This window comes from Microtus oregoni, unplaced genomic scaffold, assembly GCF_018167655.1.
Source record: "Microtus oregoni isolate MIOR12 unplaced genomic scaffold, Mior012 000002F_ref0000024, whole genome shotgun sequence".
NCBI classification, from domain to species: domain Eukaryota; kingdom Metazoa; phylum Chordata; class Mammalia; order Rodentia; family Cricetidae; genus Microtus; species Microtus oregoni.
In genome coordinates, this window is record NW_024543061.1 from 29,158,082 (window position 1) to 29,185,058 (window position 26,977).

The 26,977-nt window shown below is 44.4% G+C and overlaps 1 protein-coding gene across 2 annotated transcripts; it reads left to right on the forward strand.

The window, feature by feature from the left end:
- The first annotated feature begins 137 nt into the window (after positions 1–137).
- Positions 138–20,392, forward strand: Hmces (5-hydroxymethylcytosine binding, ES cell specific). 2 transcript variants are annotated; one of them, XM_041637072.1, is made up of 7 exons: positions 138–201; positions 924–1,126; positions 5,110–5,253; positions 9,984–10,109; positions 14,649–14,827; positions 16,817–17,009; positions 19,332–20,391. In XM_041637072.1, exons 2-7 carry the CDS (start codon positions 944–946, stop codon positions 19,566–19,568), a joined length of 1,062 nt encoding a protein of 353 aa, XP_041493006.1. In that variant the 5' UTR covers positions 138–201; positions 924–943; the 3' UTR covers positions 19,569–20,391. The 2 variants fall into 2 exon arrangements, with proteins under 2 accessions (XP_041493006.1, XP_041493013.1); XM_041637079.1 differs by lacking the exons at positions 138–201; positions 5,110–5,253 and having other exon boundaries at positions 580–1,126; positions 19,332–20,392.
- Positions 20,393–26,977: the final 6,585 nt, after the last annotated feature.

Consider the following 26,977-nt stretch of genomic DNA (forward strand, 5'->3'; position numbering starts at 1 on the left):
GTGCGTGTGTTTTGTTTTGCTTTATGAGGGGGCATCAAAGGAACTTAGTGTCTTCCAAGTTCCTTGGCTCAGATCAGGGAGGAGCCGCAGCCCCACCCGCGGGGAGGAAACCCCGACGGCGCCTACGTCACGGCGGGGGCGGGGCGGGTGTCCCTTAGGAGGACGCCGGACGCGCTGAAGCGTGGCTTCTACCAGCTGGCGGTGAGGGGGATGCGGGCGAGCGCGGGACGGGCTCTCCGAGGGGACGCGGGCGAGGGACGGACGCGAGCGGGGGACGGGCCCTCCGAGGGGACGCGGGCGGGCGGGCGGGCGTGCGGGGAACCCGGTTCCCGCTCAGGAAAGTCTGGCTGTGAGGAAGAGAGAGCCTCGCTGAGGGGACGCGGGCGGACGGGCGGAGGAGAGGAGAGGGCCTCGCTGAGGGGACGCGGGCGGGCGGAAGAGAGGAGAGGGCCTCGCTGAGGGGACGCGGGCGGGCGGAGGAGAGGAGAGGGCCTCGCTGAGGGGACGCGGGCGGGCGGAGGACCCGGTCCTATTGGAGGGGAGACGGGCGGGAGGTCGGGCGCAGGGCTGCCCGGGTTCGTCGCCGGGCTCGGCGTCGACCAGGCCCCGCCCCCGGAGCCGAGCGGCTGCGCGCAGGGCGCTAGTGCGGTCTCTGCGGCGAGCGAGGGTTGTTGGCGTGAACAGGGAGAGCTCTCTCCTTTCTTTGCCGAATTATTAATCCATCGAGATGAACCCCGGAGAGCACTGCTTTCTCGCCTAACACCTGAAGCCTTTCAGCTGGGCTGTGGGCCCTGCCGTGGCAGCGACAGGGTGACCCTGCGCTAATGGGCCCTCGGTGAAAGCTGTGGCGTCGGAGGATCCAGTGGGAATGGCAGGGAGGACGCTGTGGCCTAGGGAATAAAACCTCACGTCTGTGGCTGTAGGTCTGAGGCGGTGCTGCAGAATGTGCGGGCGAACATCCTGTCACTTGCCTAGAGATGTTCTCACAAGGGCCTGTGCCTATCACGATCGTCAGGGCAGGCGGCGGCTCCCCGAGTGGAGGGACCCCGATAAATACTGCCCCTCGTACAACAAGAGCCCCCAGTCGAGCAGCCCAGTGCTTCTCTCCCGGCTGCACTTTGAGAAGGTAAGGACTGTCAGCTCGGTTCTGGCTGCTGGCCCCGCATTGGGATGCTCCTCCAACTCCTGGTTCCTTTGATGTCTGTCCAGCCCCCGCAGTGAGCATGAAAGTAGCCAAGTAGCCTTTACAGATAGATCCAGGCCCTAATTGAACATCACTCTGGGCCTTGGTAAGGAGTAAATCTCAAACTGTTGGAATGCTTGCCCAATTCATATGAACCTCATATTTGAATACATTGAAAAAATTTTGAGACAGAATCTCACTATATATGTAGTCTGGCTGTCTGGGAACTCACTATATAAGCCAGACTGGCTTCAAACCTACAGCAAACTTCTCTGTCTCCAGAGTTCTGCATTACAGGTGTGTGTTACTCTACCCAGCGTGGATCTTTTTTTAGATAGCAGCCTTAAAGTATTACTGATCTATCAGCGTCATCTGAGTGTCTTTAAAAAACAAACAGCAACAACAAAAGACCTCCCAAGTGTGGTGGCACACACCATTAATCCCGGCACTAGGGAGACAGGCAGGCAGATCTCTGGGTTGGAGGCCAGCCTGATCTACACAGTGAGTTCCAGGCCAGTCGAGGCTGCTTAGAGAAACTCTGTAAAAGGGCACAGTGGGTGGCAGTGCTTGGCAAACTTGACAGCCTGGATTGGATCCCTGAATGCTACCTGGTCGGAGAGAACCAGCTCCTGCAGGGTATCCTCTGAGCTCCACTCCTTCTCTGTGGTAGAGAGTGGACATATAACACAAATAAATGTACGGAAAAAAGAATTTAATGTAATTGAGGCTGGTAATGTTGCTTGGGAATATAAAGCCTATTTCATATTCTCAGAGCCTTTGGCTCAGTACTAGCACATGAAAAGTTATTTTTTTAAAAAAAAAATTGAACTATTTTTTTATTTATTCAAATGCTTTGCCTGCCTACATGTATGTATGTGGAGCAAGTGTGTGCCTGGTGCCCACGGAAGTCAGGGCTTCGGAGCCCCTGGAACTGAAGTTACAGAAGGCCACTGTTTGAGTCCTTGGAGTTAAATCCAGGTCCTCTCCAAGAGGTTAAGTGGCCTTAACTGCTGAACAGACCACGGTCCCTGTTCCAGTGGATGGCTCTTGAGGATCAGGAATGGGAAAATGGAGCCCCAAGCACACATAGCCCTCATTTGGGTCATTTGAGTTTGCCCATGTAGTGCTTGACTGCACATCTATAATATGATTTGCTTAGGTTGCTAGGGTTTCTTAATTTGGTAAATATTTGATACTTTATTTTCCTCAAACCTATAAATTCTAAAACAATTAGCATTTCAGCAGTCCAACTGCCAGTGTGTATGTATAGGTAGCAATATTTGTATCTGAAACCACTGATTTGCAAAATACTTCCTCTTTCTTTTTTCATCGACCACAGTGCGACCAGCTGTTCTATTCCAAAGTCACAACTTGTAGAGGAGAAGATGACTAATACTGAGCAATAATGCTTGCAGTATTTTGACTTCTCAGCCTCTTCGTATCCGCTGCGCTAGTGTTTGGGCTGGTTTGTGCAATGATGTAAACCCTCACAAGGGTACCAGTAGAATTTGTGAGAACAAGATTTTTCAACCTTTAAAATGTCACTGACATTTTAAAAAATGTTATATTTATTTTTATATGAATAGGTGTTTGTCCTGAATGAATGACTATACCACATGCATACAGTGTCTGTGGAGGCCAGAAGGCAGCAAAATTGGAGTTAACAGACACTTGTGAGCCACCATGCAGGTGCTGGGAATAAAACTAGAATCAAAGCCAGTGGTTTTACGCACTGAACAATCTACCAGACCCAGGGCTGAAGTTTTAATGGGTGGGATAATTCTTTGTTGTAGAGAGCTGTCCAGTACATTGTAAAATGGTTAGCAGCCCCCTGGCCTCTACCCACTAGATACCTGTAGCTATCTCAAGCCAGAAAAACTAAGCATCCCCAGGCATTACCTGAGGTGTCTTAAGGGTTTATACGTGTTGAGCATTGACTTCATTGTTTCATTAAAGCCCCCTTATCAGCTAGGGAAAGGAAAACCACTCAGAATAATCCCAAAATGCCTACCAGAGATCAGCCTTAGAAGCTGACCTCCTAAAAATAATAGTCTCTGGCCCGCTATATTAACCTCTGTGCAAAACGAATGCTCTGGGCATTCCTGCTGTGGACCCGTTACTCATTCTGCCTGCTCTCCATTCTCTTGTCGGTGTCTAGCACCTGTAATGAGACCCAGGTTAAGACTCTCCACCCTCCTCCTCTGCTCTCTCTCACACACCACTCTTCACTGTACTTTTTTTTAAATACATGAATCACATATTTGGGATCTTACATTATGACTCAATTTCATTTTTATATTAGTGTGGGGTGGTGGCATACGCCTTTAATTCCAGCATGCCAGCAAGTGGGAGGCAGAGTCAGGCAGATCTCTGTGAGTTCAAGGCCAGCCTGGTCTACAAGAGCTAGTTCCAGGACAGGCTCCAAAACTACAAAGAAACCCTGTCTCAAAAAATAACCATAAATAAATAAATAAAAGAAGTCAGCTGGGCGGTGATGGTGCACGCCTTTAATCCCAGCATTCGGGAGGCAGAGACAGGCGGATCTCTGGGAGTTCGAGGCCAGCCTGATCTACAAGAGCTAGTTCCAGGACAGGCACCAAAGTTACAGAGAAACTCTGTCTCGAAAAACCAAAAAAAAAAAAAAAAAAGTCATTATTCTCAGCACTTTGACCCTCTGTCAGTCTCTGCATTAACCATCAGCCCTTGCATATGGAAGCTTCTCTGACCAAGGCTGAGAACAGCACTGATCTTTGGGTATAATTGTAAATATTGGTGCTGGAGAGATGACTCGACAGTTAAGATTAGTGGCTGCTCTTCCAGAGGTTCTGGGTTCAACTCCCAGCATCCACATGGCTGCTCACAACTGTCTAACTCCAAGATCTAACATCCTCACACAGACATACAGGCAGGCAAAACACCAATGCAAATAAAAATAAATACATATTTTTAAAATAATATTTAGCTTGACACCGGTCCATTTATCAAAAAGAAGACTAATGATATCCCTCTCTGGACCTATGACCTCTTCAGACAGGGTTTGCAATGTAGCCCATGTTAGCTTGAAATTTACAGTGCATCTGTATTAGCTTCCCAGGTGTTAATTAGGATTACAGGTTTTTTTCTACCCGCCACACCTGGTCGACCTTTTCCTTTCTTTCTTTCTTCCTTCTTTCTTTCTTTCTTTCTTCCTTCCTATCTATCTATCTATCTATCTATCGAGACAGGGTCTTATTATCAGGGTCTTATTATGTAGACCAGGCTGGCCTTGAACTCACAGAGATCTGCCTGCCTCTCCTTCCCAGGTACCAGGACTAAAAACCTGTACGACCATGTCCAGCTGACTTTTTTTTTCTTAATAACCTTGTATTGTTTGTATTTCATTTACTTACAGTAATGTATATAATGATTATGGTCTACCTGCTGTATCTGAGCCTGTATTTGTATTTTTATATAAATACAATATATAATATGAATATGTAATATCAAAACAATTGTTTTTATTAATATACAATATAAAGAATAATTTATGTAGAAATACAATATATAGTATAAAATAATTAATTGCATTTTTTATCTTGTCAGCCTTTAAAAAAAAAATCTGTGTTTATGCATCTGTTTGAGTGTATGCCAGCGGAAAGAGGGCCTCAGATCCCCACAGCTGGGGTTACGTGTAGTTGGATCTGCCAGACATGGGTGCTAAGAACTTAATTCAAGTCCTCCATAAAAGCAGCAAGTGCTCCTAACCACTGCATCATCTCTAGCACTTGAACCAGGATTTCTATATGTAGTCCAGACTTGCCTAGAACTTGCTGTGTAGCCCAAGATGGCCTTAAATTAGCGGTAATCCTCCTGCCTCAGCCTTTTGAATGCTGAGATTACAAGTTTACACCACGAATCCAGGTGCTGAATCTGCTTTTCTCTGATAGGGTGTAGACTCATCAGAGCAGATAATTATTCCCATGCGATGGGGCCTGGTTCCATCTTGGTTCAAAGAAAGTGATCCTTCCAAGCTGCAGTTCAACACTACCAACTGTCGTAGTGATACCATCCTGGAAAAGCAGTCATTCAAGGTAGGAGCCCATCTAGGGAAAAGGCACTTCTAACACCGTTTCATATTTTGTATGCCTGATAAATAAGGTTTCTAAGGCTAGTCCCAACTGTTAATGCCGAGTCCTATTCAATTTATTGCTGTGTTCCAGACCAACAATGCCCAAACTTATTGGTTATTGTAGTTTGAAGGAAAGTAGTTTCTATGGGCTTATAATACTTGGTTCTAGTTGGTGAAACTGGTTGAGAAGGATTAGGAGGTATGGCCTTGTTGGAGGAGGTGTGTCAATGTGGGGTGAGCTTTGAGGTTTCAAATGCCTATGACATTCCCAGTTGTCTCTCTTGCTTTTGCTTTTTTTTTTTTTTTTTTTTTTTGGTTTTTCGAGACAGGGTTTCTCTGTGGCTTTGGAGCCTGTCCTGGAACTAGCTCTTGTAGACCAGGCTGGTCTCGAACTCACAGAGATCCACCTGCCTGTCTGGTGATTGTGCCTCAAGATTTAATAAGCTCTCAGCTACTACTCCAGCACCCTGCCTGTTGCCATGTTCCCCACCATGATGGTCATGAACTCACCCTCTGAAACTAAGTCTCCAATAAAACCCTTTCTTCAAGTTGTTTTAGCCATGGTGCCTTACCACAGCAATTGAAAAATAACTAAGACACTTTTTTTTTTTTAATAGGTTGCCTTGGTCCTGATGTTTTATCACAGCAGTAGAAATGTTTAAAACATAAAACAATTGGCCCAGTGTGGTGGCACACACCTTTAATTCCAGATTTGGGAGGTTGAGGCCAACAGGTTTCTGTGAGTTCAAGGCCAGCCTGGTCTTCATGTACCAAGCAGAGGTATATAATGAGACCTTAATCCCAAAATGGGGATGAAGGTAACAGTTATAAATTTCCCTGGTTAAAGTACCTGCTACCAAAGCTAATCACCTTCAACCCCCAGGACATAATGGTTGAAGGACAGCACCAATTCCCACAAGTTGTCTTCTAACTTCCACATGCCCACTGTGGCGTGATCAGCCCCTTCCCACCAAAAGTTAAACAAAAGTAATACAATTATCTCTTATATACTGTGGACTAATTGTGCTCAGGGAGGTGGGGTTTTTTGTTTGTTTTGTTTTGTTTTGTTTTTCAAGAAAGGGTTTCTCTGTGTAGCTCTAGCTGTCCTGAAAGTCGCTTTGTAGACCAGGCTGACTTTGAACTCACAGAGATTCGCCTGCCTCTGCCTCCTGAGTACTGGGATTAAAGGTGTGTGCCTCCCCGCCTGGCCTCAGGGAGGTGGTTTTTACTGGGAATGTCTGTTGTACTTACCAGGCTGTGGTAGTTGTGCTGGTTACTTTTTTGTCAAGTTGATATAAGCTGGGGTCTGCTGGGAAGAAGGAACCTTGATTGAGACAATACTCCCATCAAATTAACCTGAGGGCATGTCTGTGGGGCATTTTCTTGATTGGCGTGAAAGGACCCAGCTCTCTGTTGTCAGTTCTACTCTTAGACAGGTGGTCCTGGGTTATATGGAAAAATAAGTAAATAAATAAACAGATTGAGCCATGTCAAGCAGGCCAGTAAACATTCCTCCATGGCCTCTGCTTTGATTATTTTTATTGCTGATTTTAAGACAGGATCTCTCTATGTAGCCTTGGCTGTCCTGGAACTCACTATATATACCAGGCTGGTCTCAAACTCACAGAGATCTACCTGCCTCTGCATCTGCCTTGCAAGTGCTCAAATTAAAGTTGTGCACCACAACACTGAAATCATGTACTTCAGTTCTTTTCTTGAGTTCCTGCTCTTGACTTCCCTTCATGATAAATTATAAACACATAAAACCTTTCTTCCCCAAATTGCTTTTGGTCTTAGTGTTTTGCAATATCAATAGAAAGCAAAGTAAGACAGATAAATGGTTTCTTCACTCATGGCTGTTACCATGGCTAGCATGGCTGGAACAACTAGAAGTCTTTCGGCATTCCTAGCATGAAGAAGTCTTAGCCAGGCTTCTAATGTGGTACCTCATTTACTGCAATGCTCACGATTCAAGAAGGCATAACAGAAACTACAAACCTGGTCTTTCCAGTCGTATAGCAGTGCTTCAGAGCCAGCCTAATTCAGTCTGGGAAAGGATGAGATATACGTGAACACTAGAAAGCATGGTCCAATTGGAGCAAACCGTAACTGGGGAGGTGGCAGTACACACATCTGTTTACCCCTGAAAGGGAACCCAAGGCAGACAAAAGTACAACTTGGTAAACTGGTGAATTTTTTTTTTTTTTTTTTTTGCTTTTTCGAGACAGGGTTTCTCTGTGGTTTTGGAGCCTGTCCTGGAACTAGCTCTTGTAGACCAGGCTGGTCTCGAACTCTCAGAAATCCTCCTGCCTCTGCCTCCCAAGTGCTGGGATTAAAGACGTGCGCCACCACCGCCCGGTAAACTGGTGAGTTTTTATTGGGGTTACTAAGAGGAGTATGGGTATGGGGTCACTTATAGGAGCAGGGATTGTTGTCGGGGTTTCTGCCCTGCCTGGTTCCCACAATTGTTAAGTCCAAAAGAAATCACACAGAGGTCTACATTAGTTATAAACTGATTGACTCATTAGCTCAGGCTTCTTATTAACTCTTATAACTTATATTAACCCATTATTCTTGTCTATGTTAGCCATGTGGCTCGGTATCTTATTTGGTGGGGCAGTCACATCTTGCTTCTTCTGTGGCTGGGACAGGATTGCGGAATAGGACTTCCTTCTTCCCAGAATTTTCCTGTTCTCATTGACCCACCTCTACTTGCTGTCTGGTTGTCCGACCTATACTTTCTGCCTGGCTACTGACCAATCAGCATTATTTAAAATATAATTGACAGAATACAGACCATTGTCCCACACCACTAGGGATGACTCAGAAAGCAGCTTCATCACTGAAAACCACCCCAGCTCTTACAAGCTGCCATCCTGGATCTCTCTGCAGTGGGCTGGTCAGTCACCTTCCCCAGGACAATTGTTGCTTTCTCTTACAAAGCTGGGGAGAGGCCTTCTAGAATCTTGCAAGTTTCTACTCCCTCAGGTGTGTTGTTTAGTTTGCCTCTGGAGTCTCCTCTTCACTCCTGAAGGAAACCGCTCTACAACACTCGCTGCTGTTGTACCTGTTTAGGGGGAAAGTGCTTTTCGCCTTTATGTACGTTATTTAATCTTTATAACATCTGTTCAGTTGAGTGGTAACTTGATACAGAAGACAAATGATATGGGGGCCTATTCGATGGCTCAGGAGGTAAAGGCATTTTCCACCAGCTTAAGAACCAAAGTTTGATCCCTGGAGCCCACATGGAAGGAGGAGAGAACTGACTCCCTGTTGCAGGAGGTCTTTCCGCTCCTCCAGCCAATAGCCGCTGAGATACCAGCCCATTGGGGCGTGGTCTTTCTCCCTTTAAAAAAGCAGCTACTTCCCTCTCCTCTCTCTCTTCACTTCCTGCTCCGCCGGCGACTAGACTTCTTCCTGATTGCGCAGAGGGCTGTTGTCTGGGACGGTTATCTGTAAGTTTTTTCCCCTTTAAATAAATACCATCCTATTAATCATAATTCCAAACTGGTGTGGCATTGTTTGTGACTTACGCCTTCAACTCCCACAAATTGTCCTTTTACTTACAAACATGTTTTTCTGCCAGCACAGTGACCACACCTGAATCTTCTGCTTTTTCAGCCAGTAACTGCTGCTACCAAATGTAGTTTTTAGCTAAATCTCTGTCATTCCATTTGCCAATAAAGACTCAGGAGCAGTCAGGGGCTAGGGTGAAACTTGCTAGCTCAGAGAAGTTGAGGAGCAGCTAGCTGACCTTCCATCTTCGCCAGAGTCTCAGAAAGAGAGTCTCTTCCATTGCTCCAAACCAAAAAGTACTGCCACACTCAAAGTCCCTTCCTTCTGCTTCCGGTGCATATCTTTGTTATCTGTTTTCCAGGCTCCTTCTGGCTCTTCATTATTACTTTCCGCTACTAGTTGCTGGCTCCTGACTCAAAGTTGATTTTATTTAATTAATGAAAACACAAACTCATGTTTCACAGTGTGATCATATATTTCACAACACAAACATATACCATGACACACAGAAATAAATAAATGTACTTTAAAAAAAAAAGAATGTCTAAGGCCAAGTGTAGTGGTACATGCCTTTAGTCCCAGAACTTGGGAGGTAGAGATAGACACATCTCTGTGAATTCAAGGCCAGCCTGGACTACATAATGAGTTCCAGAATATCCGGAGCTACATAGTGAGATCCTGTCTCTTAAAAAAAAAAACAAGTCTTGCCGGGCGGTGGTGGCGCACACCTTTAATCCCAGCACTGGGGAGGCAGAGGCAGGCGGATCTCTGTGAGTTCGAGACCAGCCTGGTCTACAAGAGCTAGTTCCAGGACAGGCTCCAAAACCACAGAGAAACCCTGTCTCGAAAAACCAAAAAAAAAAAAAAAAAAAAAAAAACAAGTCTTGAGATTTGGGGGGCAGATAAATTTAAGTCTTGTGGGTGTGTAGCTCTGTGGGAGCATACTTGCCTGAGTTCAGTCCCTACCAAACACTTTAAAAAGATAAAGGGTAACTCCTCTAGGGTCACACATGAGACCTGAGTGTTTTAGTTTATGTGTATACACACACAACATTGGATGTGGTTCTGACTTTGTACAAGCTGGGCAAGCCCTCTACTATCAAAGTGCAGTGCTGGACCTGAAAGGCCATGTAGTGGACTCCTATCACTGACCATATCCTGTTTATTCTCTCTCAGGTTCCTCTGGGAAAAGGACGACGTTGTGTTGTTTTAGCTGATGGATTCTACGAGTGGCAGCGGTGTCAGGGAACAAACCAGAGGCAACCATATTTCATCTATTTTCCTCAAATCAAGACAGAGAAGGTATCAGCAGTTGCATGAACAACATGCTTGGTAAAGATAAACAAACTGACTCAAGGTCATGTACCTGTAGCAATGTTTGTATAATAGGGCACATATATGATAGCGACCCTACTCATTGCTATGTAATCTAGGGTGTGTTAAGTACAGACCATTGTTAGCACAACAAAATTCTTAATGCCACATTTCTCAGAACTATCTCAAGTTGCTACATGTCTGTAATTTATTTTTGAGATAATAATATAATTACATTTCTCCCTTTCTCCCATCCATACTCTCCCATATAAGCGCTCCATGTCATGACCTCTTTTTCATTTTTATTGCATGCATATACAATATAATATATACACATATATATACACACACATTCCTAAGTCTAATCTGCTCAGTCCTTACATTATTTAATATGTGTTCAGTGCTGACCACCTGGCACTAGACCACCAGTTGCTGTGCTCCTCCCTGGGAATGATTATTTCTCCATTCCCAGCATTCCTCAGTTGCTGTTCTGTTTGTGTAGGGTTGAGGCCTTGTTGACTTTTTCCCCATCTTCTTTGTCATGTCCATTGGTGTCCTTGTTCAGCTCACATTTGAGCAGTCATGTTGCTGAGACTTTATGGGTTTAGCTTAAGACATCTTAAGGATATACAGTCTCATAGCCAACTGCCAATTCTCTGGCTCTTATAATCTTCTCACCCTGTCTTCTGCAGTGTTCTCTGAGCCTCAGGTGCAGGAGTGTTTTATAGATGTACACATTGAGACTGGGCTCCACAGTTCTTCATTTTGATTGGCTGTGGTTTGCTGTAATGGTCTCTGTTGCAAAAAGAAGTTTCCCCGTTGAGGGAGTGAAGACTACACTTATCTGTGGGTATGAGGACAAATGCTTAGATTGTTGTTAGGGATTATGCTGGTTTAGTAAGATAGTAGTTGTAGATTGTCGTCTGGTATTCATGACTTTACTAGTACTGAGTTAACTAGGTTCACAGTACCAGGCATGATTTCCCTCTTGTTGAGTGGGTCTTAAGTCTATTAAAGAGCTGTTAGTTTCCACCAAGATCTGTGTCTCACTACTGTATCTTTAGGGTTATCGTACCTTGATAGTCATTGATGTGGTTCATAAGCATATAGCTGTGTAGATTATTGGTTGCCTCCCTCCTTTGGAAGCTTGCATAGTGCCTTTTTGTCCCATAAAAACTAGTCCTAAAGGAGAGGGCATTGAATCAGTTCCAGCTCAGGAATCTTTGGGCTTTGTTTCTGAATTGTGTGGTGTCTTCAGCAGTAGGGATTTACCTTCCACTTCTAAGTCTCATTTTGTGGCTCTGTTCAGACTGGAATTTGTTATGAAGACCAAGCAGCTGCAAACTCAGACATCTACCCAGCTCTACCTCTTAAGTGCTGGAATTAAAGGCATGTACCAGCCAGGCATAGTGGTGAATGTCTTTGGTCCCTGTATTTGGGAAGCAGAGGAGGGCAAATCTCTGGGCTGGAGGCCAGCCTGTCCTACAGATAAGTTCCAGAACAGCCAAGGCTGCACATAGAAACCCTGTCTTGAAAAAAACAAGCAAAATAAGTCATGTATCATCATGCCAGGCGAACTGCTTTATATTAAAATGCTAAGCTTCCACCTTTCTGTTAGAATACTCTGCTATGAACACTCACATGCAGGGAGGGCTTTATGTGGATATATATACTTAGTACAATTGCTAAATCACATGGTAATTCTGTATGTAACATTTCCCTCATTGAACTTTCGTTGTAAGACACATAATATAAAAGGCTCACATCCTAACATTAGAAAGTTGAAAATAAACCAGACATGCCAGCATTATGTTTTCTTCCTAGTTAGATTTAATAGTTTGCACTGGCTAAAATTCTGTTTCACTAGGAAAACTTGAGGAGGCAAAAAAGAGCTAAAAGTGAGGATGGGCAGAGTGTTGTTGGGTTCTAAGGTGATGTGTATTGTTTTTACTTTTTTGAGACAGGCTTTTTCTCTGTACATTTGGTTGTCATGAAACTTGATATATAGACCAGGCTGGCCATAAACTTGCAGAGATCCAACTGCCTCTGCCCCTGGAATGCTGGGATTAAAGGCACACACCACCATGCCCAGCAAGATGGTGTGTATTGACAGGCCAATACTGAAGATTGATGTTTTTTTTTTTTTTTTTTTTTAAACAGATTAGGATGTTCAATCACTGATTGATCTGGCTTTGTTTGTCTGTTTGCTATAAATAAAAATTTAACTGTTTTCTCCATGCATTTCAAAACCAAATTGAACTGAGTACTTTCACTTCTTTTCCTTACAGTTATTTTCTTTCTGCCACCAGCCTTACTATTTTCCTTCTTTATTTATTTGGGTTTTTCAGCTAGCCTCTTTCTTTACCCAGTCACTCTTGATAAGCTTGGGTGTATAGTACTGCATTCTTCAGTGTGTTCGCATTCCTGAGGGTTCTTCCTTGGTAGCAAAGAAGCTTTAAAAGGTGGAGCCATTTTCAGCTCTTTTGATATCCAGTCAGTTCATTAGCCATATTTATCCCTCTTCCAAGGAAAATGAAGAAAGCCCCTGTCCGCTCAAATAAACCTCCACTGCTAGAGATCTGAGATACCATTTCACTGCTACCCCTTCACAGACAGGTCCAGCTCCCCGAAAGACTCCCCAGGCTGTTTTCTGATCTCTTAAGGGGCCACTAATGCCAGGATTGGTCATAGACCTCACTACTAGCTCATATTTGTGCACCAAGCCAGTATGCTTGCCCTACTATTGTGTTATTTCAGGGATGAGATTGAAGCTTGCATTTAGATCCTCTAAATGCAATTACAGTTAAGTGTAATTCAGCCCTTCTAGGACCTCTTCCCTTTTTTCTCCCTCTACTTTCTCCTATTCACCACCACTACCGGTAGCCTTACCTCCATGTTTTTTTTTTCCCCTTTTTTAGAGGGGTAGTGGAGGAGAAAGAGAAGAGAACATGAAGGAATGTAGTGATGAACACTCATGGAAGGCACCTGTACAATTGCAAGGACTCAAACTCAGCATCAAATTCAGACTAGGGCATCATGGCAGGCTTTCCAGAGGAAGTAATACACGGACTTTCCACTTAGCTTGTCTTTCTTTCTCAAATAATCTGACAAGAAGTCTTTTATGTTTGGAACTTATCCCTTGACTTTAATTATTGAAATAATTGGGTTAAAATATTTGCTAATTGTCTTTTATTTGTCTCAGTAACTTTATAGCTTTTCTGTTACTTACCTACTGTTTTTTTTTTTGTGTGTGTATGTGTGTGGTCAGAAGTGCACACGCTGTTACTTGCAGTTAGTTGCACATGACCATGTGTGCTTATGCAGAGAGAGGCCAGAGTTTGATGTTGCGTGTCTCCCTCAGTTGTTCTTCAGCCTGTTGTTTTGAGACAGGGTCTCTCATTGAACTGGAAACTCACTCATTTGCCTGGGCCAGTGGCTGGCTAGCAAGCTCCCAAGTGGTGATGTGCACATGCCTCCATGTCCAGCATTAATGTGGGTGCGGGGGATGAGAACTCGGGTCTTCATGCTTATGTGGAAAGCACTTTACTCACTGAGCCATCTCTCCAGCTGCTTTTTAATTGAGCATTTTTTGTTTTACTTTTCTGAGGTTTTGTTTCATTTTATTTTTGAGACAGCGTTTCTCTGTCATGTAGCTCTGGCTGTCCTAGAATTCCTGTGTAGATCAGGTTGACCTCAGATTTACAGAAACCTGCCTACCTCTGCCTCCTGAGTTTTGGGATTAAAGGAATGTGCCACTAATCCAAGCTTGAAGTCTGGTAGTATTTGTCTGAAAAAGCACTTATCTATGTATTATATGTGTGAAATTATCTGATATTATTCCACAGTTCTTGAACAGTATCTTCTGAATTTTCTGTGTTTCAGTTTTGGTAATCTCCATTGGTTTCAAGAGCCTTTAGCGGTTTAACTAAGCCATCTAGAATCATGTCTTGAGTCTGGGTCTGACAATTTCTCTTGGCAGTAGATTCTTCTAGCTTTTGCTTTGTTTTGTTTTTTGAGACAGGGTTTCTCTGTAGCTTTGGAGCCTGTGCCTCCCGAGGGCTGGGATTAAAGGCGTGCGCCACCACTCAGCTCTTTTAGCTTTTTTTTATGCTTCTTCCAATTTTTGCTTGTTGTTAGCCACAGGCAGAGACCAAAATAAATAAATGTTATTCCTGGGAATTCTTCTATGATGGCTTTAAATATGAGATCAAGTCACTATCATAAGGATAGAACTGGGTTGTATTTGCTGTTTTCATTATCTTTATTCCTCACAGGCTTGTATTATTTCCTTGTGCTTTAGGTGAGCAGTCACACCAGAGGGTTGTTCCAATAGCCAAGCTCTCCCTGGCTGTAGACCCTTCCTGAGCTAGATTTTTTTGAAAGCTTGAAACCAAATGAAGGTATTAAATTCTGAAAGTGTTAAGAAGCCGAAATCTGGAGCTTCAGTAGACATTTGCTGTGAAGCCTGTTGGTGTTAATGATAGTGGGTAAAATAGGTTCAATAATGGGCTGAACTGCTGTTTCCAGTCAGGTGGGAATGATGCTTCAGACAGCACCGACAGCAAGGAAAAGGTCTGGGACAATTGGAGGCTGCTGACCATGGCAGGGATCTTTGACTGCTGGGAACCCCCAGAGGGAGAACGCCTATATTCCTACAGCATCATCACAGTGGATTCCTGCAAAGGCTTGAGTGACATCCACAGCAGGCAAGTCACTACCTTTTTCTGGGGAGTAGGAAATTAACTTGTACAGATTATAATTCGTTTTCCCAAAACATGATATATAGTTCTAAAATTGTTACAGACATACTTGCAAAATTACATAGTAAAGGGCTGGAGAGATGGCTCAGTGGTTAAGAGCATTGCCTGCTCTTCCAAAGGTCATGAGTTCAATTCCCGGCAACCACATGGTGGCTCACAACCATCTGTAACGAGGTCTGCTGTCCTCTTCTGGTCTGCAAACACACACAGATTGAATATTGTATACATAATAAATAAATATTTAAAAAAAATTACATAGTAAAAACCACATGAAATCATTTGGATTTCTGAGATTTTAAAATATTTTTAGGTGCTAATGGTGGAGCTCATAGTTGAATATGTACTTAATATGACTCACTAGACAAGTGTTGTATCACTGAGATTTACTCACAACTCACTGATTTTTAAAGTACACATTGAAGGACAGGAGAGATGGTTCAGTGGGTCCTCTTCCAAAGGATCTAGCTCACAATTGTTTGTAGCTGCAGTTCCTGGGGATCTACTGACTCTGGCCTCTACAGCCACATGCACATTCCTACATGTAGACACACACGTCTATATGTAATTACAAATAATAAAAGTAAATCTTAAAATAATAAAACATGTTGATTTGTTGAAGTTAAAGCATTTATCTGTTAATATAAATATTTATACATTTGTCTCCTAAAATTAGCTTTGTCAAACAACCAGTAAAATATGAGCGTGGGCTATAAAACTGGAAGCTAGCCAGGCTGTGGTGGCACACACCTTTAATCCCAGCGCTCAGGATGCAGAGGCAGCTGGATCTCTGTGAGTTTGAAGCCAGCTGAATCTACAAAGCAATTGATAGCCAGAGCTACACAGAGAAACCCTCTTTCAAGAAACAAAACAGCCGGGTGGTGGTGGCGCACGCCTTTAATCCCAGCACTCGGGAGGCAGAGGCAGGCGGATCTGTGTGAGTTTGAGACCAGGCTGGTCTACAAGAGCTAGTTCCAGGACAGGCTCCAAAACCACAGAGAAACCCTGTCTCGAAAAACCAAAAAAAAAAAAAAAGAAACAAAACAAACAAAAGACCAAAAAAAACCCCAAAACAGTTGTCTGTTATTTCTAACTAAGGTGTAATACAGCCCAAGTGGTATGAATACATCCAGATTTCCAGATTTCAGAGACTTTAAGGATCTTTTGTTCTCTCATTTTTTTGAGGCAGAGTCTCACACTGTATCCAAGTTTGACTGGGAACTCACTGTGAATCCAGGTTGGCCTGAAACTCTTGTTGCTCTTCCTTCTTCATTCTCCTGAGTGCTGGGATTATGTACATGGGCCATCCTGACTGTCTTTTTTTTTTTTTTCCTTTAAAGAAATGTGTCTTAAAGCCTATTTTAAATCCTAACACAGAGGCAGGTGGATCTCTGAGTTCAAGGACAGCCAGGGCTACACAGAGAAAACCCTGTCTTGGAAAACCAAAAAGAAAAAGAGAAATGTGTCTCCCCTGGTGGCAACACTGAGTTTGTAATCCCAACACCCAGAGAGTGAAAGGAGAGGCAAGACAATCATGAGTTTGAGGCCAGACTGGGCTTCAGCAAGAATTTATCTCAAAAACAAAACAAAAGATGGGTCTTGTTGTGTTGCCCAGTCTAGCTTGAACTCCTGGGCTCAGATGAGCCACACCTCAGCGTCCCGTATAGCTGTGACTACTGGCTCACTTCAGTGCCTGGCCAGTCCTTTCTTGCTGGAGGGCTTTCACAGTTGGTGTCTGGAGAAAGGCACCAACTTTCTAGGGGTACACTGCATGCCCTAGAGTCAGTCTTAGTGCTATTCACTGCCTGTGCCATGAAGTTCATAACTTCACTGAATGTTGACTCTAGTGCAGGAACCCTGTGATGCCTCAACTAACAACTGACTCAGATTCTTTCCTTTCCCTACCCTCACCAACCTCTCCATCTGATCCCCGACCAGGATGCCTGCCATACTAGATGGAGAAGAGGCAGTCTCCAAATGGCTTGACTTTGGTGAGGTCACCACTCAGGAAGCTCTGAAGTTAATCCATCCCATAGACAATATCACCTTCCATCCAGTTTCTCTAGTGGTGAACAACTCCCGAAACAACACTCCTGAATGTCTGGCTCCTGCTGACTTGGTGACTAAGAAGGTAGGTGACTAAGAAGGTAGTCCATTCTGAGACTCCTGTTGTTCAGAGTATGCCCTTGTCTTGCCTTTAATGTTTATTTCATTTGAGTTTATGTGATTTGAATTTTAGACAAGGTATCACTGTGTAGCTGTGACTAGCCTGGAACTGGGCTATGTAGACCAGGTTGGCCTCAAACTCACAGAGATCCATCTGCTTCAGCCTCCTATTGCCGGTATTAAAGGTATGTACTACCATGCCTGGATTTTTTTTTCCTATTTTTTAAAGATTTATTTAATTTTTATTTATGTATATGTGTGTTTGTTGACTGAGGTTTCTGTACTGCTTGGTCTAACAGCTGTTCAATCCCAAATAAACACACAGAGGTCTATATTAATTATAAACTGGTTGGCCTAGTAGCTCAGACTTCTTATTAACTAATTCTTACATCTTACATTAATCCATTATTCTTGTCTGTGTTAGCCACATGGCTTGGTACCTTTTTCGGAGAAGCAGTCACATCTTGCTTGTACTGTGTCTGGGTGATGACTGCAGACTGAAACTTCCTTCCTAAATGATATGACTAGGATTAAGGCCATGGCTTTAATGGCTGGATCCAGCCCATTCTTTAGCTTTCTGAGAATCTAGCCTCATGGTGGAAGTACTGGCTGTAGTTGTGTTTATTGCCCCAAGCTATGGAGTTTCAAGGTCCTTGCCACCACCAAAAAGCATGTGGTTGGCTATTTATCAACACCATATAAGTGTTTCGTGAAGGGCCTCTTAAAAGACCTGCAAGTTTTTGCAGCTAAAGCTGAGTCAGGAAGCCTCTCTTAAGTGAGATGCATTGCCTCTAGCAAAGAGAGCAAACCCGAGAAGTTGTTGCTACCAAGAATCCAAGAATCCATGCTCAACACTGTTATTTTGTGCCTAGAATTACTTCCTACTCTCAGGTTTTCTGTGGATACAGTTGTCCACACATTGGGTACCATTTGTTGACTGAGGTTTCTGTCCTGCCCGATCCAACAGCCATTCAATCCCAAATAAACACACAGAGGTCTACGTTAATTATAAACTGGCTGGCCTAGCAGCTCAGGCTTCTTATTAATTAATTTTTACGTTTTAACCCATTATTCTTGTCTATGTTAGCCATGTGGCTTGGTACTTTTTTCAGGGAGGCAATCACATCTTGCTTGCTCTGTGTCTGGCTTCCTCTCTGGGTAACAACTGCAGATTGCAGACTTCCCTCTTCCCAGAATTCTCATTACCCCGCCTCTACTTCCTGTCTGGTTGCCCTGCCTCTGCTTCCTGCCTGGCTACTGGCCAATCAGCATTTATAAAGTGACAGAGTACAGACCATTGTCCCACAGCATGTGTTAGTTTGTGGGTGGGCTTGTAGCATGAGTACAGTGGCTGCAGAGTTGAGAGAAGGTCATCTGATCTCTGGGAGCTGGAGTTGTGAGCTGCCCAATATGGATGCTTGGGAATGAACCTGGGTCCTCCTCAGAGTGACTAAGTGCTTTTAGCTGCTGAGCCATCTATCTAGCACCCACAGAATGATTTTTTTTTTGAGACAGGATCTTACTGTGTAGCTCTGGCTAGCCTAGAACATGCCATGCAAACCAGGCTGGCCTCAAACCATGGAGATCTGCCTGCCTCTGCCTCCCAAGTGTTAGGATTAAGGGTGTATGCCACCATGTCCAGCTGACACAGGATCTCTTAGTGAACTCAGAGCTAGTATGGCAGTTAAGACACCTGAGGGACACTCCTACCCACTGCTGAGATTATAGCTTTGCCCGCCTTTTATGTGGGTTCTGGGATCTGTGAACCAGGCTGACCTTGAATTCAGAGGTCCTTTGCCTCCCAAGTTCAGGGATTAAAGGCATGCGCCGCCGTTACCACTTAAAGAACTCTTTTTCTATCTTGGTCTGTACTCTGTGCTGTTTGCTCACAGAGAACCTCTCATTTCAGGGCTGGGTGTGGCACACAGGCAGCAGAGGGAGTAGTGACATTCAAGACATACTGGGCAGGGGAAAACTGTTGAGCCTGATTGTGGTGGCAGCCTCACTTCTAGCATCCCATCGCCAGCCATTGAGTCGCTGAATTTCCCAGAAGGCACTTCATTCCCTGCATGTTTGGGAGACTCCAGCTTCACCCAGACCCTTGTTCTCTGATTTTTAAGTGCTCCTCCCCTGTTCTGGGAGCACTCTCGGCCCCCTTTTCCTTGCACCCTTAGTAACACTATGCAAGTGTAGGTTGGTAGTTGGGGTGCATGCTTTTTCCTATCTGCATTTTGGTCTTTCCTGTGAAGCTCAAACCTGGATGTTAAGAGATTTCTCTCTCCCGTAGGAGCCCAAGACAAGTGGCAGCAGTCAAAGAATGATGCAGTGGCTGGCTACAAAGTCACCCAAAAAAGAAGCCTCTGGGTCACCCAAAAAGGATGAGTCAGGTGTACCCCAGTGGTCCAGCCAGTTTCTACAGAAGAGCCCATTGCCTGCTAAAAGAGGTGCCACCAGCAGCCTCCTGGACCGGTGGCTGAAGCAGGAGAAGGAGGAAGAGCCCATGGCCAAGCGGTCTCACAGCTAGGCCACACTAAATTACTGTTATCACCAGTTGACTGGAATTGTGTCCAATTACTTGGGAAAGTGGTAACACCTTGTCAGTTTTGGGCCTAGGAGGACCATGGCTACATGAGAAGAAGAACGCTGGCTGCCATGGCCAGCCCTGTGGGGCCTCTACCCTTCCTGGTAGTCTTGCCTCCTGCTGGGAGCTTTACTTCTGCTCTGGTGGTCCTGGAAGAAGGCTCTTCTCTATCTCTAGGCTCTTTGTATTTTGTTGTAAATAAATTATGTTTGATAAACCTTGGCTGGCAAGAGTTCTGCTCTTACACAGTTTCCCTCTTTTTTTTTTTTTTGTTGTTGTTTTAAAGAGTAGGTTTTACCACAAAGGGGTGGGTCACTGGGCCCTCTGAGGGAAAAAATCCATCAGAGTCAGTTTAGTAGCATGGCAGCCCCTTGTTGATGTTTTCACTGTTAATATTTAGAAGTCCTCTGTGTGTAGTTAAAATCCAGCCTGAGGTGGCTGTCACACTCAGCTGAGTGATTTGGGGAGAATTGGGTTCAGAGGCCTTCAGGGCCCTGCCTTTAGCACAGAGGGAAGGATCTGGTGAGAGCCTGGACCTGTGCAGGTTCCCAGCCTCCAGCATTGTGCAGGAGTCAGGGCAGGTGAGTCTGCACTAGGCGGCTGGAGGAATGCTGGAGAAATGGCTCCCCTACCACACCCCGAGTCAGCCATTTGCTGTGTGCCTTTCCTGGCAACATACCTTCATAGTGACTTGGGATGCTATGTCCCTTCACAAGTAGATACCTGCAAGCAGGGATTCTCCACTGTTGTTTTCTCCTATTAAAAGTCAGTGTTTGCCCGAGTGTCCATGTGTTTGTTTAATTGTGTTGGTTCAAATTTAGTGTAACTGCTGCCTAAGAAGTGCAGGTGTCTGTGAGCACTTCTGTGTGTCAGCACTGCAGCTCACCTCAGAAATAAGTAACGGGGTAAGTGCTCCGGAGTTCTGCCCCTGCCAAAAGGGCTAGTGTCCCAGCAGGGCCCATCTGCAAAGCCCCTTGAGAAGCAGGTACAGAGATGGGCAGCCACTGGGAGTGGCTCACAGAAGGACCACTCAGGTAAAGATACGGACTTAAGAACCTTGGCATCGTCTGGTGGGTGGCAGCTGCTTATGTAGCTGGGTTCAGGGATCCTGCAATCCTGCCAGCACTGGCCTAGGGACGTATGCTGTCTGGGTACCCTGGTGTGGGGGGTACCCACCAAGTGCAGGTGGGCCCTTGGGGACATGGCCACGTGCATGCAGGCCCCATCACCCATACCTTCCCTGGCTGCCTTTCCCGAATTTTCCCTTGAGCGAAGCAGAGAAGGTAGACTGACCTGGACATGAGGGTGCAGGCCCACTGCACTTCTGCTGTGGGCTCTGGTTTAGGGAGTGAACTCATTTCTCTAAGTTTTGTTTTGTTTTACTGAATCACAGACATTTGCATCATCAGCAGGTAGAGGATGGAGACAGAGTCAGGAGTTCAAGGCTAGCCAACAGAGACTACAAAACATGCAAGTCATAAAACTTCTCAGATAGGAAAATGGAAACACGTCAGGCATTTTATTTTTAGCTTTTTCTTTAAGCCACCAGCTTTACTGAGCATTGCTAATTGCTCACCAAATCTTCAGTTGTTTCAGAAGCACGTGACCTGTTTTTCCTGTCTTCTTGCCGATGTGTGATCCTTTCTATAGAGCTCTGGAAAGTGGGCCATGTGCTTCCACAGCACACATGTGGAGGTCAGAGGCAAACTGGGGTCAGTCCCCTCTATGGGTTCCAGGGTTGGAGTCCGGGTTGTAAGACTTGTGCAGCACACTCTTTGCCCAGCTAGGATACTCTTATGTTGTTCTTTTGTTGTTAAAAAAATGTCCTTACTGATCCAGTTACAGGTGTGTAAACCACATAGCATTAGCCAAAAGTTTCTGCCTGTAGAGCTGTTCTTTTACGTGCCCCTTCCTTCTTTTGCCTTTCCTAATTGTAGACCAAAAATCAGAGATGAAGTCCCTTTACTAGTTACCTAGCTCCCTAAAAAGACTAGAAAGCAAGAAATGCCCAAGCGATTACTATACCTGCCCAGAACTTCACACTGCCTCTTTAATTCTCAGGTTTTTCCACTTTGCAAAGAGAAGCCAGTGAATCTGGCCTGCAGGCTCTGTGGCAGACTCAAACAAAAGGGCTAACTTAAAATTCATAACACCAGAATTGATAGCTAAAAATCTATACATAGATGATCATAAAGGAAACGTGGCTGCTGCCATCTTAGCTGCTGTCTCCCATCAGGATGAGGGCAGCCACATGTCTGTCAGCCATGTTTGCTCGTGTTAGGAAGGATGGATTTTGCCATGTGACCTCACATCTTGATTAGAAGTGATCATGGTGTAGTCCGACAAAGGAACAAACAGCTCCTGGCTAACCACACCGTGTAGTCCAGCAAAGGAGCAAGCAGCTCCTGGCTATAAGGACCAAGCCAGATGTTTTCTTCACTACTCTCAATCCAGGCAACGAGCCTCCCCTGTTGAGGAATATTTGTTTACACTGTGTGAAGATGTGCCACTGTGATTGGTTTAATAAAGAGTTGAATGACCAATAGCTAGGCAGGAGGGAATAGGTGGGATTTCCAGGGAGAGAGAGAACTCTGGGAAGAGGAGAGGTGGGGATTATGCCAGCAAGATGCCAGGGAGACACTGAAGAGATCAGACGTACATGTGGTGAGATTGCATTAGCTCCAGGGCCAGACTTGTCCTGCCCCAGCCTCCCCTGGTCCCAGGCCCAGCTTCATTTCACTTACAATCACTTCTAGTTTCACTTTAAGTTTCTGCACTCTGTTAAAGCAGGAAAAAGAATCCCAGCCAATCAGGTTCAGGATAACTAATTCCCTGCCAATTACATTCAGGATAGCCTAACCCTTTCCTCCCTGCTCCTGATTGCCTATTAAAAAAAAAAAAAACCCAAAACTAAAAACAAACAAACAAACAAAAAGCCTGCGTGCTCTGAGTGTTGGAGGAGGCAGCTTGTTCTTCCTGGCTGCCTGGTTATCTTAGACCCGAAATAATCACACAGAAAACATATTATTTAAATCACTACTTGGCCAGGCGGTGGTGGCGCACGCCTTTAATCCCAGCACTCGGGAGGCAGAGGCAGGCGGATCTCTGTGAGTTCGAGACCAGCCTGGTCTACAAGAGCTAGTTCCAGGACAGGCTCCAAAACCACAGAGAAACCCTGTCTCGAAAAAAAAAAAAAAAAACCAAAACAAAACAAAGAATAAATAAATAAATCACTACTTGGCCCATTAGCTCTAGCTTCTTATTGGCTAACTCTTACATATTGATTTAAGCCATTTCTAGTAATCTGTATATTGCCACATGGTTGTGGCTTACTAGGTAATGTTCCCAGCTTCTGTCTCTGGTGACAGCTCCATGGCTTCTCTCTGAATCCTCCTTCCTTCTCCCATGCTATAGGCCAAGCCAGTTTCTTTATTCATTAACCAATGAAAGCAACACATAGACAGAAGGACCTCCCACACCAGTTTGAGGTTGTAGCCATTTTGTTGTCTGGCTGGAGAACCCAGTATGCTGTAATAAACAATGTTCCTGCTGATTGCATATGGGAGTTGCTGTTTTGTGGATGTTCTGTAGACCATAGCATTTGTTGTGTTCGTCAAGAATCCCAGAGACCATCACTGCACTGAGCATTTGGGCAGTAAGCAAGGACTTTGAGTCTCTGTCTGTTCCTGTCTTTGATTTTTGTACTGTTAAAAGCTCGAGCTGATCCTGTAGGCCCAGATGTCAGGTGGATGTACTATTGACATCTGTACCAGGGTTTGAGAATCTTGTACCCACCAAAGGAGACAAGATCCCATTGGAAATACTGAAAATTCAGGTGGGATAAGCAGGTCACACCAGTCAAGCAGGGCTCACATAGAGTGAGAGAGGGCATCGTCCTAATAAGGTTCTTTTTTGGGTGTTTTGTATGAGTCCATTGGTGTGTACATTGTCTGGTGTGTACATTGTCTAGTGTATACATTGCCTTGTGTGTACATTGTCTGGTGTGTACATTGTCTGGTGTATACGTTGTCAGGTGTGTACATTGTCTGGTGTGTACATTGTCTGGTGTGTACATTGTCTTGTGTGTACATTGTCTTGTGTATACATTGTCAGGTGTGTACATTGTCTGGTGTGTACATTGTCTGGTGTGTACATTGTCAGGTGTGTACATTGGTGTGTACATTGTCAGGTGTGTACATTGTCTGGTGTGTACATTGTCTGGTGTGTACATTGTCTTGTGTGTACATTGTCTGGTGTGTACATTGTCTGGTGTGTACATTGTCTGGTATATACATTGTCTGGTGTGTACATTGTCTGGTGTGTACATTGTCAGGTGTGTACATTGTCAGGTGTGTACATTGTCAGGTGTGTACATTGTCTGGTGTATACATTGTCTTGTGTGTACATTGTCTGGTGTATACATTGTCTGGTGTGTACATTGTCAGGTGTGTACATTGTCTGGTGTGTACATTGTCTGGTGTGTACATTGTCTTGTGTGTACATTGTCTTGTGTGAGCATTGTCTGGTATGTACATTGTCTGGTGTGTACATTGTCTTGTGTGTACATTGTCTTGTTTGTACATTGTTTGGTGTGTACATTGTCAGGTGTGTACATTGTCTGGTGTATACATTGACTGGTTCGTACATTGTCCGGTGTGTACCTTGTCTGGTGTGCACATTGTCTGGTGTGCACATTGTCTGGTGTGCACATTGTCTTGTGTGTACATTGTCTGGTGTGTACATTGTCTGGTGTGTACATTGTCAGGTGTGTACATTGTCAGGTGTGTACATTGTCTGGTGTGTACATTGTCTGGTGTGTACATTGTCTTGTGTGTACATTGTCTGGTGTGTGCATTGTCTGGTGTGTACATTGTCAGGGGTGTACATTGTCTGGTGTGTACATTGTCCTGTGTACATTGTCTTGTGTGTACATTGCCTTGTGTGACATTGTCTGGTGTGTACATTGTCAGGTGTGTACATTGTCTGGTGTGTACATTGTCTGGTGTGTACGTTGTCTGGTGTGCACATTCTCTGGTGTGTACATTGTCTGGTGTGTACATTGTCAAGTGTGTACATTGTCTGGTGTGTATATTGTCTGGTGTGTACATTGTCTGGTGTGTAAATTGTCTTGTGTGTACATTGTCAGGAGTGTACATTGGTGTGTACATTGTCAGGTGTGTACAATGTCTGGTGTGTACATTGTCTGGTGTGTACATTGTCTGGTGTGTACATTGTCTTGTGTGTACATTGTCAGGTGTGTACATTGGTGTGTGTTGTCAGGTGTGTACATTGTCTGGTGTGTACATTGTCCTGTGTGTACATTGTCAGGTGTGTACATTGTCTTGTGTGTACATTGTCAGGTGTGTACATTGTCAGGTGTGTACATTGGTGTGTACATGGTCTCGTGTGTACATTGTCTGGTGTGTACATTGTCTGGTGTGTACATTGTCTTGTGTGTACATTGTCAGGTGTGTACATTGTCTGGTGTGTACATTGTCCTGTGTACATTGTCTTGTGTGTACATTGCCTTGTGTATACATTGTCTGGTGTGAACATTGTCAGGTGTGTACATTGTCTGTTGTGTACATTGTCTGGTGTGTACATTGTCTTGTGTGTACATTGTCAGGTGTGTACATTGGTGTGTACATTGTCAGGTGTGTACATTGTCTGGTGTGTACATTGTCTGGTGTGTACATTGTCAGGTGTGTACATTGTCTGGTGTGAACATTGTCGGGTGTGTACATTGTCGGGTGTGTACATTGTCTGGTGTGAACATTGTCGGGTGTGTACATTGTCGGGTGTGTACAATGTCTTGTGTGTACATTGTCAGGTGTGTACATTGGTGTGTACATTGTCAGGTGTGTACATTGTCTTGTGTGTACATGGTCTTGTGTGTACATTGTCTGGTGTGTACATTGTCTGCTGTCTACATTGTCTGGGGTGTACATTGTCTGGTGTGTACATTGTCTTGTGTGTACATTGTCTTGTGTGTATATTGTTTGGTGTCTACATTGTCAGGTGTGTACATTGTCTGGTGTATACATTGTCTGGTTCGTACATTGTCTGGTGTGTACATTGCTGGTGTGCACATTGTCTTGTGTGTACATTGCCTTTGTGTACATTGTCAGGTGTACACATTGTCTTGTGTATACATTGTCTGGTGTATACATTGTCTGGTATGTACATTGTCTGGTGTGTACATTGTCTGGTGTGTACATTGTCAGGTGTGTACATTGTCTTGTGTGCACATTGTCTGGTGTGCACATTGTCTGGTGTGCACATTGTCTGGTGTGTACATTGTCTGGTGTGTACATTGTCAGCTGTGTACATTGTCTGGTGTGTACATTGTCTGGTGTGTACATTGTCTGGTGTGTACATTGTCTTGTGTATACATTGTCTGGTGTGTACATTGTCTGGTGTGTACATTGTCTTGTGTGTACATTGTCTGGTGTGTACATTGTCTGGTGTGCACATTGTCTGGTGTGCACATTGTCTGGTGTGTACATTGTGTGATGTGTACATTGTCTGGTGTGTACATTGTCTGGTGTGTACATTGTGTGGTGTGTACATTGTCAGGTGTGTACATTGTCTGGTGTGTACATTGTCAGGTGTGTACATTGTCTTGTGTATACATTGTCTGGTGTGTACATTGTCAGGTGTGTACATTGTCTGGTGTGTACATTGTCAGGAGTGTACATTGTCTGGTTCGTACATTGTCTGGTGTGTACATTGTCTGGTGTGTACATTGTCAGGTGTGTACATTGGTGTGTACATTGTCTCGTGTGTACATTGTCTGGTGTGAACATTGTCTTGTATGTACATTGTCAGGTGTGTACATTGTCTTGTGTGTACATTGTCTTGTGTGTACATTGTCAGGTGTGTACATTGGTGTGTACATTGTCTCGTGTGTACATTGTCTGGTGTGTACATTGTCTGGTGTGTACATTGTCTTGTGTGTACATTGTCAGGGGTGTACATTGTCAGGTGTGTACATAGTCTTGTGTATACATTGTCTGGTGTGTACATTGTCTGGTGTGTACATTGTCTTGTGTATGCATTGTCTGGTGTGTACATTGTCTGGTGTGTACATTGTCTGGTGTGTACATTGTCGTGTGTACATTGTCAGGTGTGTACATTGCCTAGTGTATACATTGTCTGGTTCGTACATTGTCTTGTGTGTACATTGTCTTGTGTGTACATTGTCTTGTGTGTACATTGTTTGGTGTGTACATTGTCTGGTGTGAACATTGTCTGCTGTGCACATTGTCTGGTGTGCACATTGTCTGGTGTGCACATTGTCAGGTGTGTACATTGTCTGGTGTGTACATTGTCTGGTGTATACATTGTCTTGT

Coding starts and splice junctions, on each gene's coding strand:
- Hmces (XM_041637072.1), top strand. CDS start 944: ATGTGCGGGCGAACATCCTGTCACTTGCCTAGAGATGTTCTCACAAGG. Junction 5,254..9,983: donor TGGAAAAGCAGTCATTCAAG/GTAGGAGCCCAT, acceptor ATTCTCTCTCAG/GTTCCTCTGGGAAAAGGACG. Junction 17,010..19,331: donor CTGACTTGGTGACTAAGAAG/GTAGGTGACTAA, acceptor TCTCTCCCGTAG/GAGCCCAAGACAAGTGGCAG.